This window comes from Lagenorhynchus albirostris, chromosome 4 (assembly GCF_949774975.1).
Source record: "Lagenorhynchus albirostris chromosome 4, mLagAlb1.1, whole genome shotgun sequence".
In the NCBI taxonomy this organism is placed as follows: domain Eukaryota; kingdom Metazoa; phylum Chordata; class Mammalia; order Artiodactyla; family Delphinidae; genus Lagenorhynchus; species Lagenorhynchus albirostris.
The window spans coordinates 65,053,587-65,069,529 of record NC_083098.1 but is presented as its reverse complement, the minus strand read 5'-3'; the positions used below and the strand labels follow the sequence as shown (position 1 = coordinate 65,069,529).

At 35.6% G+C, this 15,943-nt stretch overlaps 1 protein-coding gene across 5 annotated transcripts in view; it reads right to left on the bottom strand.

The window, feature by feature from the left end:
• The window catches only part of EPHA5 (EPH receptor A5), a 325,977-nt gene that overhangs the window by 13,743 nt on the left and 296,291 nt on the right, over positions 1 to 15,943 (bottom strand). For all 5 annotated transcript variants that reach the window (XM_060147261.1, XM_060147259.1, XM_060147263.1 and 2 more), the window contains 3 exons: positions 14,871 to 14,932; positions 12,838 to 13,047; positions 10,028 to 10,177 (listed from right to left, as the gene is read on the bottom strand). In XM_060147261.1, the coding sequence (XP_060003244.1) occupies positions 10,028 to 10,177; positions 12,838 to 13,047; positions 14,871 to 14,932 (422 nt within the window). The remainder of the gene's footprint in view (positions 1 to 10,027; positions 10,178 to 12,837; positions 13,048 to 14,870; positions 14,933 to 15,943) is intronic.

Genomic DNA, 15,943 nt, shown 5'->3' with positions numbered 1-15,943 from the left:
GAAAAATAAATAACTGGAATTCAAATTGGAAAAGAAGAAGTAAAGCTGTCACTGTTTGTAGATGACATGATACTATATATAGAGAATCCTAAAGATGCCACCAGAAAACTACTAGAGCTAATCAATGAATTTGGTAAAGTAGCAGGATACAAAATTAATGCACAGAAATCTCTGGCATTCCTATACACTAATGATGAAAAATCTGAAATTGAAATTAAGAAAACACTCCCATTTACCACTGCAACAAAAAGAATAAAATATCTAGGAATAAACCTATCTAAGGAGACAAAAGGTCTGTATGCAGAAAATTATAAGACACTGATGAAGGAAATTAAAGGTGATACAAATAGATGGAGAGATGTACCACATTCTTGGATTGGAAGAATCAACATTGTGAAAATGACTCTACTACCCAAAGCAATCTAGAGATTCAATGCAATCCCTATGAAACTACCACTGGCATTTTTCACAGAACTAGAACAAAACATTTTACAATTTGTATGGAAACACAAAAGACCGTGAATAGCCAAAGCAATCATGAGAAAAAAATAAAAAACAGAGCTGGACGAATCAGGCTCCCAGACTTCAGATTATACTGCAAAGCTACAGTAATCAAGACAGTATGGTACTGGCACACAAACAGAAATATAGATCAATGGAACAGGATAGAAAGCCCAGAGATAACCCACGCACATATGGTCACCTTATCTTTGATAAAGGAGGCAAGAATATACAGTAGAGAAAAGATAGCCTCTTCAATAAGTGGTGCTGGGAAAACTGGACAGCTACATGTAAAAGAGTGAAATTAGAACATTCCCTAACACCATACACAAAAATAAACTCAAAATGGATTAAAGACCTAAATCTAAGGCCCAACACTATCAAAGTCTTAGAGGAAAACATAGCAGAACACTCTATGACATCAATCACAGCAAGATCCTTTTTGACCCACCTCCTAGAGAAATGGAAATAAAAACAAAAATAAACAAATGGGACCTAATTAAACTTAAAAGCTTTTGCACAGCAAAAGAAACCATAAAGAAGACCAAAAGACAAACCTCAGAATGGCAGAAAATATTTGCAAATGAAGCAACTGACAAGGGATTAATCTCTAAAATTTACAAGCAGCTCATGCAGCTCAATATCAAAAAAAGCAAACAACCCAATCCAAAAATGGGTAGAAGACCTATATAGACAATTCTCCAAAGGAGACATACAGATTGCCAACAACCACATGAAAGAATGCTCAACATCATTAATCATTAGAGAAATGCAAATCAAAACTACAATGAGGTATCATCTCACACCAGTCAGAATGGCCATCATCAAAAAATCTAGAAACAATAAATGCTGGAGAGGGTGTGGAGAAAAGGGAACACTCTTGCACTGCTGGTGGGAATGTGAATTGGTTCAGCCACTATGGAGAACAGTATGGAGGTTCCTTAAAAAACTAAAAATAGAACTACCATACGACCCAGCAATCCCACTACTGGGCATATACTCTGAAAAAACCATAATTCAGTAAGAGTCATGTACCAAAATGTTCATTGCAGCTCTATTTACAATAGCCAGGACATGGAAGCAACCTAAGTGTCAATCAAAAGATGAATGGATAAAGAAGATGTGGCACATATATACAATGGAATATTACTCAGCCATAAAAAGAAATCAAATTGAGTTATTTGTAGTGAGGTGGATGGACCTAGAGTCTGTCATACAGAGTGAAGTAAGTCAGAAAGAGAGAAACAAATACCATATGCTAACACATATATATGGAATCTAAGAAAAAAAAAAAAAAAGGTCATGAGCAACCTAGGGGCAAGACGGGAATAAAGACACAGACCTACTAGAGAATGGACTTGAGGATATTGAGAGGGGGGAAGGGATATCGGGAGGGGGGTAGGGTAAGCTGTGACAAAGTGAGAGAGTGGCATGGACGTATATACACTACCAAACGTAAAATAGATAGCTAGTGGGAAGCAGCTGCATAGCACAGGGAGGTCAGCTTGGTGCTTTGTGACCACCTAGAGGGGTGGGATAGGGAGGGTGGGAGGGAGGGAGATGCAAGAGGGAAGAGATATGGGAACATATGTATATGTATAACTGATTCACTTTGCTATAAAGCAGAAACTAACACACCATTGTTATGCAATTATACTCCAATAAAGATGTTTAAAAAAAAGGCAATAACTATGTGATAGTGTCCGTAGAAAATATTACAAAAACTATAACACATGGTTAACATATCTAATGCATTAAAATCTCATGCATATTGAGAAATAAAATAATAAAACAATAAAATAAAACAACAAATAAATAAGAAATAGGTACTAATCAAAAATTTACAAAAGGGCTTCCCTGGTGGCGCTTCCCTGGTGGTTGAGAGTCCGCCTGCCGATGCAGGGGACACGGGTTCATGCCCCGGTTCGGGAAGATCCCACATGCCGCGGAGCAGCTGGACCCATGACCCATGGCTGCTGAGCCTGCGCTTCCGAAGCCTGTGCTCCACAGAGGGAGAGGCCACAACAGTGAGAGGCCCGCATACCGCAAAAAAAAAAAAAAAATTTACAAAAGAAAAAAATGCTAAATCGATTTTGAGAAATTATCACTAGTGATCAAATAAATGAATAGTAAAAATTAAAAGTACCATTTACACTCATATATTAATGGAAGCTCATTTATTTATTAATTTGCTTATTATAAGACTTCCCATTGTGGATAAGGACGGTGGTATTACCTTAATAACATATATGTACCAAAATTAAATGTTTTAGTATATTTTATATCATGAAATATTTAACTATGCAGTGAAAACAGTCCTTCTTATTTACTTAAAACATGATATATTTTATAATGTGCTTTTCCCCAAAGTTGATACCAATTATGTCTATTTTTTTTCTTTAGCACCTATTTAAAAAAAATATTGTCTTTCCTTCATTGAGCAGCTAGTCTTATATGTGATTATGAAATGAATGAATTAAACCAATTCCTTAGTTTTAAAGGAATTAGTAAGTTATTTGATCTGAGAAATTATTTCCAGAATACATTAACTTTATTTTCAGCTAAATTTTTATATATAAATATAATAATAATCTGTCTCTAAGTTAACTTAGAACTTGGCCCAGTAATTAGGTCATTGAATTTAATTCTAAATTAATGTTTAGAATTTATATTTAAAATAGATTTAGAGCTATAATTTTAGATTTTATATTTAGACATTTTGAAGTGATTTTTTTTTTTTTTTCATTTTTACCTATTGTTCCTTTCATAGCTTGGGGGAGAAATGAATGGCATTAGTACTCTGGTGGTTTGTGAAATGCTGAAAATCTGCCAAAGTGCTATTTAGGCTGTTCATTTTACCATACAATTTATAATGTATGGCCAATGAGTCATAATCTCAATTGACTTTGTTATTACGATTACCTTAGTTAATTGAGGTGGATGAGATGAACGAAAGAAAAGAGAAAAAAAATTAAAAGACAACCAGAATTTTTACAGACAATCTGGCATCATTTCAGATTTCTATATCTGAAATATTATCATAAGCTATGCATTTTCTTGGCATTGACATGTAAATCAATAGTCTGAACACAATTTAAAGAATGCTGCCTTTCCTTCCAATACATAAAACCCAACACTGAGCACCTAATAAGGCACTCTTCAGTGGGTGGTGACTCTATTGGGCCCTTTCCATCATGCAAGGGTCATGGGCTCATCTTTCAGATACATATACCCATTCTGGTTTGCTTTTACCCACAGAGCCTCAGCTAGCATTATAAGGTTGGAATGTTTGATTCACAAACATGGACTCCCGCCGAGCATATACCCTAACTAGAATATCCACCTCATAGTGAAGGATGTGTGAGCTAATCACATACTTAGTGATGTGCTCCTAAATATTTAACAACTGGCTCTTCTTGCAGGGAAAACAGATTTATAACATTTTCTCATTTATTTGATATAAATACTTGTTCCATGTCAACTGCAAGCTACCAACATAATCTCATTCAGGGAGAAATGTTCTGAAAATTCACCAGCTGATATGTGCTGGTTCCAGCAACCACTACACATAGTTCATCATCCAGAAGTGACTAGCCTCACAGAATGCTGGAAGGCATTTTAAAGGCACAGCTGAAGCACCAACATGGAGGCAACATTTTGATAGGAGTAGGTGTCATTATTCAGGATGCAATTTATGTATTAAATCAATTAACTCAGAAACTTTTATATTGTGCTTCATTCCCAGTAACTCTTGCCAGGCGACAAATGGTTATAGCTGTAACCAGGCACTTTGGACTACTTGTGCCCAGGTACAAGCACAAGAGAATGTGAGTCACCGTGATGGCCAAGGTTATTGATACTGAACAGCAGGAGGCATTTGAGCTGTTTTCACATAGTTGGGGTGGGGAGAAATTTGTGTGGACTCCAGGTAATACTCTAAGGGGCTCTCTTGTTACCCCTTTATAACAGCTATGGCCAGAAAATGCCGACCCCCAAGAGTAAAGGATTGATTCCGTCTACCAGTTAAGCCACGATGATCTGCCAAGTTATTGGTGATGGGAAGTCAGAATGGATAGTGGAGGAGGGAGAGGCTAAGGACTAGATGAGGTCCTGAGATCAGCTGAAGCTACAGAGGCTGCATTTCAGTCCATAACCTGCCTCTGCTGAATTTCCCTTCAGAAAGAAAACCCCACAGAACCATGGAACAGATGCTTCCTGAACCTGTGTGGAAAAGTTGCTCTGTGTTGCAAAAGGGGTGGAGCATAGCAACCTCGAGAATCTGTCTCTCATATCTTCACCTACAGGGATGGAAATTGATCTACAGTCCTTAACCCTAAAACCTCTAAAATCCATCATCACATTTACACCAAGGCCATGTTTTACATAGGTTACTCCCAGTCAATTACAGAATATGGTAGTGATAAGATAGGCACATTCCTATGAGACTCCTATAACAGGCAATGCTGGCTTGAGGACTCCTTGGCGGCCTTGGCAACCTCTCTTAGAAGTGCACTTCAGCCTGATCAGATGCTTGCCTCCAATCATCTTTCCTTTGACCTCTACTCTACCTGGGGTCAGATTTGTATCACAGTCTGACATCTCTCCCAGCTTCCTCTCATCCCTTCATGTTTGTCCTCACAAGCAATTCCCTTTAATAATACTAATGTGTATGTAATTTCCTCATGGCATAGGCTTCTTGAAGGATCTAGACTAGCCCAGGCTTACTGGTATCATAGGTACTAAGATGCAAATTGTATGTATATTATCTACATTCATATTTAACACATATTTGCAAAATAGAAATCATATACACATTTTACAGTTGAAATAGGTGACATTCCAGAAGGTTAACTATTGCCCACGTTCACATAAGTAACAAGTGGCAATGGAAAGATTCACATTTAAGTCTCTCTGGCATGCAGATATGCGGTCTTTCTATCCTGGTGCTGAGTTACACTATTGAAATGAGAAATAATTGCCTCCCAAGAAAATAATTTGGGACAGGTATGGAATCAGATTTCTTGCACCATAAGAAAAAAATTAATACCCAGAATTAAAATGAGCTATTTTGGAAGATAGTGCATTCTTTATAACAGGAGGTGTGAAAGTGTAGGCTGAAGAAGTGAGTGCCAGGAAATTTATAGGGAACCTTTGAGCATTAGCTGTGTGTTTTGATGAATTAGGTTCTATATAGAGTGTGAGTGCCTGTGTTGCTTGGTGTTTACTCAAAATTTCACAGATGAGTCCTTTAGTTACTATGAGATATGAAGCTTCCCCCAAAGTGACTAGAGTTTAATAATATATTCCTGGAAATTATCTCAAATGCCATAGAAATAGTTCCAGATAGACCAATTTTCTTCCTAGGATTTTTTTTTTCTGTCTCCAATAGCTATTTAAAATGTACTGAGTATGTCTTTTTCTTTGTATATCAATCTTAGATCAATAGAATTCCAGAGATTAAAGAGATCTTGGAAATCTGTTCAAGTCCATTCCCTTTATAATCATTGAAACTGACTGAGAGTTATAGAATCAAAGATGATTCTATTCTTTCAATTTCAGATTTGTGTTTTAGTTGTTTTTAAACAACAAGGTATAGGAATTTTAGACTGCAGTATTGATATTTCTTTATGTCTCATTTTTTCCAAAGGGGTAAGAATTTCCATGAGGTTACCTACCAGTCCCTAAACTAATTACTTGCATCCAAGGACAGCATTATCCTTAGAAGACCAAGAGAAAGGCAAACTCAGCACAAAGTGAGTTCACATCCTTCTGGAGTCAAAGTTTTTGCTGCCTTAAAAGTAAGATTTAGGCTGACAGAAATGGTACTAGAAACCTGAATGCCTAAAAAAAATTTTAAAAACAGATTACTTAAAACATTTTGAGTTTTTAAAACATTTTGTAATTTATGTGCTTAGTATACACTATGTATTCATACATTTCTGAATAAATACAAGAGAAAGACATTGTCACTAAATATAAAAATGCAATACAATGACATCTCTTCTTATTTTGTTTTTTATTTTAAGTTCTGAAAAATGTTGAGATTTAAAATGTTTGCTGTAAATAAAGAAGCTTCTACTGACTACAGGATGTTATCTTAGCTTCCCAAGCTTGAATCAGAGTTCATGGTCTGATATGTACCTAAAATCATCTTAATCATTTTAGTTTATTTTTATTATGTGTTGTTATGGCTTTTCTCTGTGATAACAGAGGCAATCCTAAACCAAAAAAAAACCTACCGCAGCATTCTATCCCCCTGACACAGTGGAAGGTCTCCTCTGAGAGATTTAGATTATTCTGCATGTCTTGGTAATGTAACATTTTCATGGTGGCAAAGCCTTTTTAGAATCAGTATCTGGAATGTAGAGATGATGGGATACATTATTCAAAACTGCCAAATCAGTACTTCTATTTTGATTTCTGAGAATCTTTTTTCAAAAGAAATATTCAGTGATCATGATTTTCAAATACAGTAGATCTGTCATGTTTCTTAGATACAAATTTTGATGGAAATTGAGGCATACCAAACTTAATGCCATATCTAGAAACTAAATGCCACTAATGCTAGTAAACTTGCTGAGAAAATGCAAAGCATGTATTGGACCTTCTATTAAAGGCAGACATTTTAGAAAGATCTTTAACTGTAAAACATTTTTCTGTAAACCTCATTTAGATTCTTGGAAAACCCAGCCAATGCCAAAATATTAGTTTTTATTTTTATTATGTCCTAAAAATATTAGCACTTCCTTGTATTTTTCTAAATAGTTTGAAATAAAGTTATCTGAAAAAAGTATCAAGGCTCTCAAATGGCTGAAATCAGGAAAAATATCTGTTCCGAATCCTTCACACCTCTTTGTTTCTATGTCCTTTTCCATATAACTTTATATTGTCCATTCACAATGAGCAGTGTGAGTGGACTGATCCTCTGATTATGGGATTGGACAATGGAATGTTGCAGGCTGGGCTTATTCTCACCCTTCAGCCATGGGGAAAATGAGCTCATATCTAGGCTAGCCTGCTGGTCTCTGAAAGAAGATGAGGGCTGTGTGGAGCAGAGCCAAGGTTTACCAGTATAGATCAGTCAATCCCCAGGAGCATGAGTAAGCACAGTCCAGATCAGTAGAAACACTTACGAGCATTCATCTAGCATTACGTTCTACTTTGATCTATCATTTTATTTGTGACAGATACAGCTATATCAGGCATAATTTCCTATAATGTGAGTAATAATCCTACACATATTATATACATAGTTGGGAAAGACTAATAATTCCTACTGATGGAATTAGAATTCAAAATATCTCAAGTGAGAAGGAGCTATAACACTAGGCAAATAAGGGGTAAATGTTTTCCTTGAGTGAAGGGAGCAGGCTTGCTGGCATTACAGAATAAAATACTTTCACAAAAACTAAAGGGAAAAATGGCATTGAAATGAGCCTTGAGAGAAGTTAGAAGCCAAACCATACATCTCAAGTTAGCATTCGGCATTTATCTGGAGAGTAGCAAGTAGCAAATAGGTCTCATCTTTGTCTAGGCTAGATTAATTCATAATAATCATTATATATTGAATTGAATATTTTACATTCAATTAGAAGGTTGATCTAGGCTCACTGGTTGGAAATGAAAGGGAGGATGTAAACATTGATTCAATTGGAAACAGTGTAGTGGTTAGGTATTAAAATTTTGGAGAACCAGATTGAAATTTCTGGTATAACTTTTATTGTTTTTGTGGCATTAAGAAAATCATTTAATCTCTTAAGTTTCAGGTTATTAACAGCCAGACAGAAATAATGTCTCTCTGATGGGTTGTTAAATGTGTGACAAGAGTTCAATACTTTGGCCATAGTCCTGCCCCTAAAGTCATAAGGTTGAAGACAATAGATACTACGTTCTCTCAAATTGAGAGAAACAGAGGTCAGTATCCCTTTACTAGGTCAAGCGAACAGGGCAAAAGAAAACTAGTTGTAGCAATTTATATGACTAAAAGAAAGGGAGACTCACTGCCTTGCAGTATGCTTGTTGAGAGACGGGAATCCATCAGTCTAATTTACTATTGCTATCCGAAAAGAATGCTGTGAAATATTTCTTGGGAAAGCCACAGGGTGACCCTGGCTTCTCATCTGGGGAAATCTGAAGAAGACAGGGTGGCTGGGGCAGCCTGCAATAATATCTAAAAGAGGGAAAACTGGTAGAACATCAAACAAGGTTGTGCTTTCCTCAGGTGAAGCAGACATGTGTAAGGTACCATTAGAGACTGTGAAGTGGGGAGCACGCGGCAAGCGCAAGGAACTCTGGGACATCTCAGTTGGAGTACATCCTCCTCTTTAAGGACCTTGCAGAGAGGAAAGCAAGAATCTGACAATTCTTCCTTACCAATCTTGCTACTTAGGGTCAGGTTGGCCCTGCAGTTGTGGAAAACACTTTGAAATGGATATAAGATTGACTCTGATTTAGATTGGACTTGGATTTTTATATCTGAAAGTGAGTCAATTACTGGCATGGTACTGTTGATTCACCAAAATGCAGCTGGAGAGCTAAAGCACCTGTCTAATAATCCCTGAAGGCATAGGAGCAGGAGATTTTACAGAGCATGGATGAAATAAATAATTGGAGAAAAAAATAAATCTTTTAAATCAGCATGGTATTTAGTTAAGACTGTTCATTATACTGGTGTTTATATAAGGAAGTAATGAGCTATTAGTTGGTAAATCATTTAAAACAAAGTATGGCATATAATAAGGGCTCAATAAAAGATAGCTTTTATAATTATTTGAAGAAAAAATATCAAATTTCAATGCAATCCAAAATAGAAAGGGCTATATCGAATAGTAACAATGGAAAATTAAAAAGTCAAACACCAAAGGCCATGTAGTCAGGCATCATTCTGAACTTGAATAGAAGATTCTTGCATGGTTTCTTTAATTCCAGGATTCTATTATTCTAAGCCTGAATTATTTCTCCATGTGGGAAAAAAATCTGTTTTTATCCCAAATTAAATAGACAATATTACTCTTCCTACTTTTTTTTAATGTAAAGAAACAGATTATTTCTTTTTATCCTCTAAGAGCATCCACTATTAAAGCAATGTCATTCATCCTTTTGGTTTGGAGTTTTAGCTCCCTTTATCAAGTGCATGTCATAAAAACTTGTCTGTCAGTATTCATTCTTTGATGGCTCTTTCTTCATTTTTGAAAATGATACTGACATAAAATGAGTGACACAGCACTACAGTACTGCTAGGACTGTCTGGCAAGATTTTATTTAACAGTAACTTGCTTTCCTTTGTACTAACTTATTTTGAGCTTCTGCATAAAGGATTTTAATAACAACAAAACAGATCAGAGGTTAAGCAAAGAGTATTTCACTTTTTTAAGCAACTGTCATTTTCAGAAATATGTATTATATACATACACACACACACACACACACACACACACACACACACACACACACACACACACACATAGTCTCCCGACTCAGAGAACTGTTTCAATTCAAACTTTAGGGGGAGTAGTTCCATACTTACATCTTGGTTGGTCATCTCCCAGTAGGGTCTCTCTCCATAAGACACAACCTCCCACATCACAATCCCATAGCTCCAGACATCACTGGCAGAGGTAAACTTTCGGAAAGCTATAGCTTCTGGGGCAGTCCATCTGATTGGAATTTTGCCTCCCTACAATTGAAAAAGAAGAAAAAAATTCCCACATACTTCAAATGTATCTAGGGATACTGCTTCCTCACTGAAAAGATTTAGAAAGAGATGTAGCATTTTTAAGTGAATCTGTTTGACAGCATACAGTCTCTTTTCACATATCTCAGCCCATAAGCACTTGTAGGCTGACTACTAATTGGCTGGCTGGAAGCTTTCTAGTTTAAATTCTGTTTGACTACTGGAACACATACAGGACCCACATCTCAATTACAGTATCAGGATGGCAGCTTTAAGTGGGGAAAGCAGGCAGTCAGGCAAATCAATAAGGTAACTTTCATGACTTTCTAACAGAAAGTAAAGAACTCAAATTCCCAAGGTTCTTTTTTCCTTTAATATAGGACTGTAAATAGAAAGTCTTGATTGCTGAATGTAACCATGAGAAGTTTAAATGTTAATAAGACAAGCATGAAAATCAGATATGTTAAAAACTTAGTTAGACTTTCTCCTGACACCGTGCAATTTCTTTTAGACCTTGATTTCTCTTATTTCCCATTGTCATATTTTTGTGTGTGTTTGGTCAAACTGTTTTTTGGGTTTTTTTTAACCAAAAAGGTAAGTATCTAAATGAGATTCAACCAAATTAAAAATTATTAAAATTAGATTACGGGGGAAGACTTACAACATTATCAAGTTTGGGGTTTTTACATGATAAAAACAATGATTTGGTAAGTTTTCTTCTAGTTTACAAGATAACATTTTTATATCCCACCCCTTTCAGGGTAAACTTTTTTCTCCTCATTTTTAAAAGAAGAAAAATCAATGCAACCAAACATTTCATCTATAAGCAAATATATTTTAAAAGAGAGAAGTGAGTGTCTTGAATATTTTCCTGTAAAAAGACTAATATATGCCCTCCTGTTTTGTAGGAAGAAAAGAAAATTAATTCACATACTAGAAAAAATGGGACAAACTTTCTTTATGAACCAAAGTTTCAGGATATATGAAGAAATAACAATTTCATGTAATGCTTAAAATTGTTCTGAGTTGATATTAATTTTAATTATTGAAACTAAGTTTGAATTATTTGCTCCTTAGAAATATGGTAGCAGCACATTGAGAAGACTTTCCTGAAACATAACTTTTGTTAATTAATTATTCATAGGCAAGATCACATTATTAGGCCTGACTATGTGGCACTGGGATCATCTATAATTATTACAATTCCTCTTGAAATTGTAATTTGTCGATTACTTTAAACTTCAGCCTAGAAATTTTCTCCTGGTCCTCTGACCATCATATTGGACATCAATATTATCTGAAGTTCCCTTATTGGCTCCTCTCTCAATATATGGATTTTCCACAAAGTGCTGCCACACCCCATTTCCCAGGAGTAAGTCTTGAGGGTCTCAGGATCTCTGGCTCCTCTCCCCCTCCCTCTCCACCAGCATGACACATTCACACAGACCTTGACAAATTTACTTTATGCATTTAACTGAGACACCAACCAGTCATGCTGGGAATGGGTTTTTCTATAACCTCAATCTTGTTTAGGCCAAGTTTATTAAATGTAACTCTAATCCCAGGAGAATTCCTAATTGAGGTTTCATTTAACTCAAATAATGACAATAATAATTAGGTCTAGAAGGAAAGGCGTATTCCACCAATTAATTTATTGATTTATTAAGCTGATAATTTGAAGGCTTTGTTTGCTTAGATAAGTCACTCATGATCTTCAGCATAGTATAATCCTTAGCTATCCATAAGTCACAATGCAACAATGAAAAAAAAACAGCCTTATAATCTATAGTTTATTGTTAGATTATGAGTAGAAGTAATTTTAAAACGTTGAATTAAATAAGAAAATGTGTAACATCTATCATAAGAATAAGAGATGACAAAAGTATTCTGTATTGAAACAAAAGTTAGCCACATTGTATAGTGAAAAAGATATAATGATAAATTCCTGTCTTCATAAGAAGTTTAAACATTGAGGATATCTTGATGCCCTTCAGAAGATTTAGAATTAAACAAATGTAGTTTATTAAAAGGGATTAAAATTCAAGAAGTGCAATACATAGACTGTCCAGAAAATTCTGTTGCATCAATTCCCACAGTTTTCCACAGAAAAAACTGTCAATTATACAACAGCAATTCAGGAAGCAATTACTTTGCTAGAAAAGGGTGTTGATTTATGCTAATTATGACAATGTGAATTAGTGACCAATTTTCCATATATGTGAGCTTAACAATTTACATAGTATAAAAGAAATTAGGCATTAAAATACCACCAGTAATGTTAATATATGTATATATAATATATTTATTGCTTTTAATGCAGGAGATTCTCTCTTTTTTTCTTTTACGTTTAATACTCTATATGATTTTATGAGTTGTATCCACTATGAACTCAAACTTTTTATTTTCAGTATCTGCAAGGAAAAAATGAACTACTAAGACTCATAAAGTGAATACTTGGCTTATCTGAATTTAATATTTGAATTTTCTGATATCTAACAAGGAGAGTTATCTGGATTTTTTTAATCCACCTTCCCCTTTTTCTCTCTCTTTTTTCCTATATTGGAGGAATTTCTTTTTTCTTTTTTTTTCTATTTCCTTTCAAATCTTTAAATATTAAAAGTCTCTAGTCTAGTATTTCAGAAATTCATTCTGTTAGCTCTTACCCTAGTGGTGTAGGCTGCCTCAGGATCATCTTCCAGTACCCTGGAAAGCCCAAAGTCAGACACTTTGCACACAAGGTTACTATTTATTAAGATGTTTCTGGCAGCAAGGTCTCTATGCACGTAGCCCATGTCAGAAAGGTACTTCATTCCTGCAGCGATGCCTCTCAGCATACCAACCAGCTGGATCACAGTGAACTGCCCGTCATTTTTCTATAAAGATTATACAGAAATATTAGTCCTACAACCCCAATCACTAAGGGAAAATATGAAAGGATCTTCCTTCAATCCCCAAATTAATATATACTACTACCAAATTCATATGCAATTTCTATCTGAAGGAGAATGGGAAAAGTTAAGCAATAGATAGTTAACTTGATAATGCGTAACAGTCCTCTGCTTGGTCAAAGCAGATAAAGGCTTTGAAAGCCCTTGACCAAAATCTCACTTATAGTTGCTCTTTTCTGCATTGTAATCCTTTATTCTCAGTCATCAGAGGAGTGTTTTCATCACTTCAACCTAGTGCCTGCCTTGGGTTAACACTGCACATTTCTGAAGTGACTTAAAAGAAGCTGGCTGGTTAGGCATATTGGGGTAAGGAAGAAGTGGCCAGAGGAAGTAAGGGAGAATCTGCAATAGCAGATGGGGGAGGGAGGGACTGAACAATGACCAGGAGAATGTTAGCATTTCTTGGAAGCTTGCTGTCTTTGTCAAGGGCACTGGACTTGGTGCAGACACACAGAATAAGGCTCAACTGATGCTTATTTTGAAATAAAGGAATGATGTGACCTTAAGAGACTGAAGAACTTAAATATATGTATTAGAAATTTGGCAGCAGAATCTGGTAGAGGCTGGAGATTGAAAGGGAAGTTTGCCTTGTCAGTGGACCCCTGTCATATTCAATGCACAGGCCCTTCTTATAATCGTCATTAATGCCACTGTCCCATTACTTTTAATCAATAGCAATAGTTGCTATATTGAAAGTGAAAAGCTGCCAGACTACAGGTTTAATCAGGCCTGCAAACATGTTACATTGTCTAGCACATGCTATTTATCAATAAAATGAATTGCCAATGTTTAAAATTTGAAGACTTGCATATTTAAAAATACAATCTTTTCCTAAAATCCAGAAGATCTGACAACATTGGCTACTGTCTGTTATCACATAATGACTCTGCTGGTACAAGTAGTGACTGGCCCTCAGATGAGTTATGAGTCTATTTGACTCTTTCATTAATATAGATGATTTTCATGGACTTTTTAGACATTTTCCTTATTCTGCCTGATATACTTTGAGAGAGTTAAGTACTTTTTTTTTGTTCTTTTTAAAATTTTTGTTGAAGTATAGTTGATTTACAATGTTGTTTTAGTTTTTGCTGTATGGCAAAGTGAATCAGTTACACATATACATATATTGACTTTTTTTTAGATTCTTTTCCCATATAGACCATTACAGAGTATTGAGTAAAGTTCCCTGTGCTATACAGTAGGTCCTTATTAGTTATCTATTTTATACATAGTAGTGTAGTGTGTATATGTCAATCACAATCTCCCAACTTATGTCCCCTCCCCCCATTTCCTCCCCTGGTAACCGTAAGTTTGTTTTCTACATCTGTGACTCTATTTCTGTTTTGTGAATAAGTTCAATTGTACCATTTTTTTAGATTCCACGTATAAGCGATATCATATATTTGTCTTTCTCTGTATGACTTACTTCAGAGTTAAGTACCTATAAAAGCTTCTTTTTCTCCTTTCCTTCCTCCCTTTCCTCCTTCCTTCCTTCCTTCTTTTATTTTTTTTGGGGGGGGCACATTAACATACACTTAAATAAAACTGTAGAGACACATAATTTGGATTTGTATATATTTTCTGAAGTGGATAATTTTCAAACCAAAGTTAATTTTTGTAGTATAATTATCCTGACTCCAGATATTTCTGTTTAAAATTTAGCTTTAAAGTAGCTGGATTTCAACTTCAACATCATGGTCAATATATGAATAACACTTTGAATAGTTACATTTTGTCTCATATCTTACCTTTAAAAATGTATCTAAAGAGCCATTTTCCATATACTCTGTCACTATCATCACTGGTTTACCTGAAAAGAACACAGTGGTATAAACTGTTGCTTTTAGATTTTGTACTCTTATCTAGGAAAAGTTTACTTGGAAGTTTTTATTGTTGTCCAAATTATATACATCTGTTAAAAAAATAGTCCTTTTTGGGCTTCCCTGGTGGCGCAGTGGTTGAGAGTCCGCCTGCCGATGCAGGGGACATGGGTTCGTGCCCTGGTCCGGGAGGATCCCACACGCCGCGGAGCGGCTGGGCCCGTGAGCCACGGCCGCTGGGCCTCTGCGTCCAGAGCCTGTGCTCCGCAACGGGAGAGGCCACAGCAGTGAGAGGCCTGCGTACCGCAAAAAAAAAAAAAAAAAAATAGTCCTTTTTGAGTAGCAAGTAAATTTATGACATGATGATATCTTAGTATATACTAAATTGGGTCAGTGAGAAGAAAGTTTCACAAGAATGATAAAGATTGACATTTAAGATTCAAAAACCCATAATTTTCAATACCAAAATCAATTTATGTAGAAAATGAGTTTAAGGATGAATTTTATTTTAATAGAGGTAATGATATAAAGTGCCAAATAATAATATCCAGCAAAGCACTGAAAACATATTCATCTTCCTCACAGTTCTAAATAAAAACTCCTATCCAGTCTAACTACCCTGTTTATGATCCCTGGAATATATGTTGTATTTTCCAAACTTTATTTCTATGTTCTTATAATTCATTTACTTATGGCTACCTCTCTTTTCCCTCTCTGCCACATACTTATGATCTTTACCAACCCCAATTTTTTCATTCTTCAAAACCCTGTTCTGATTCCTCTTGCTGTCTGGAAACTTCTCTTGCAATCATCATTCTGATGGATGAGGTCCTCCTCTTTTCATGTCTGATATAAAACTGTAGCTAGACAGACTCTGGAGCTACACTGCTTGGCTTTGTATCCCAGATCAATCACTTATTATCAAGTGATCTTGGGCAAATCAATTCTTATCTCTGTATCTCATTTTTCTCATCTGTAAAACGGAGATATTAATGGCACCT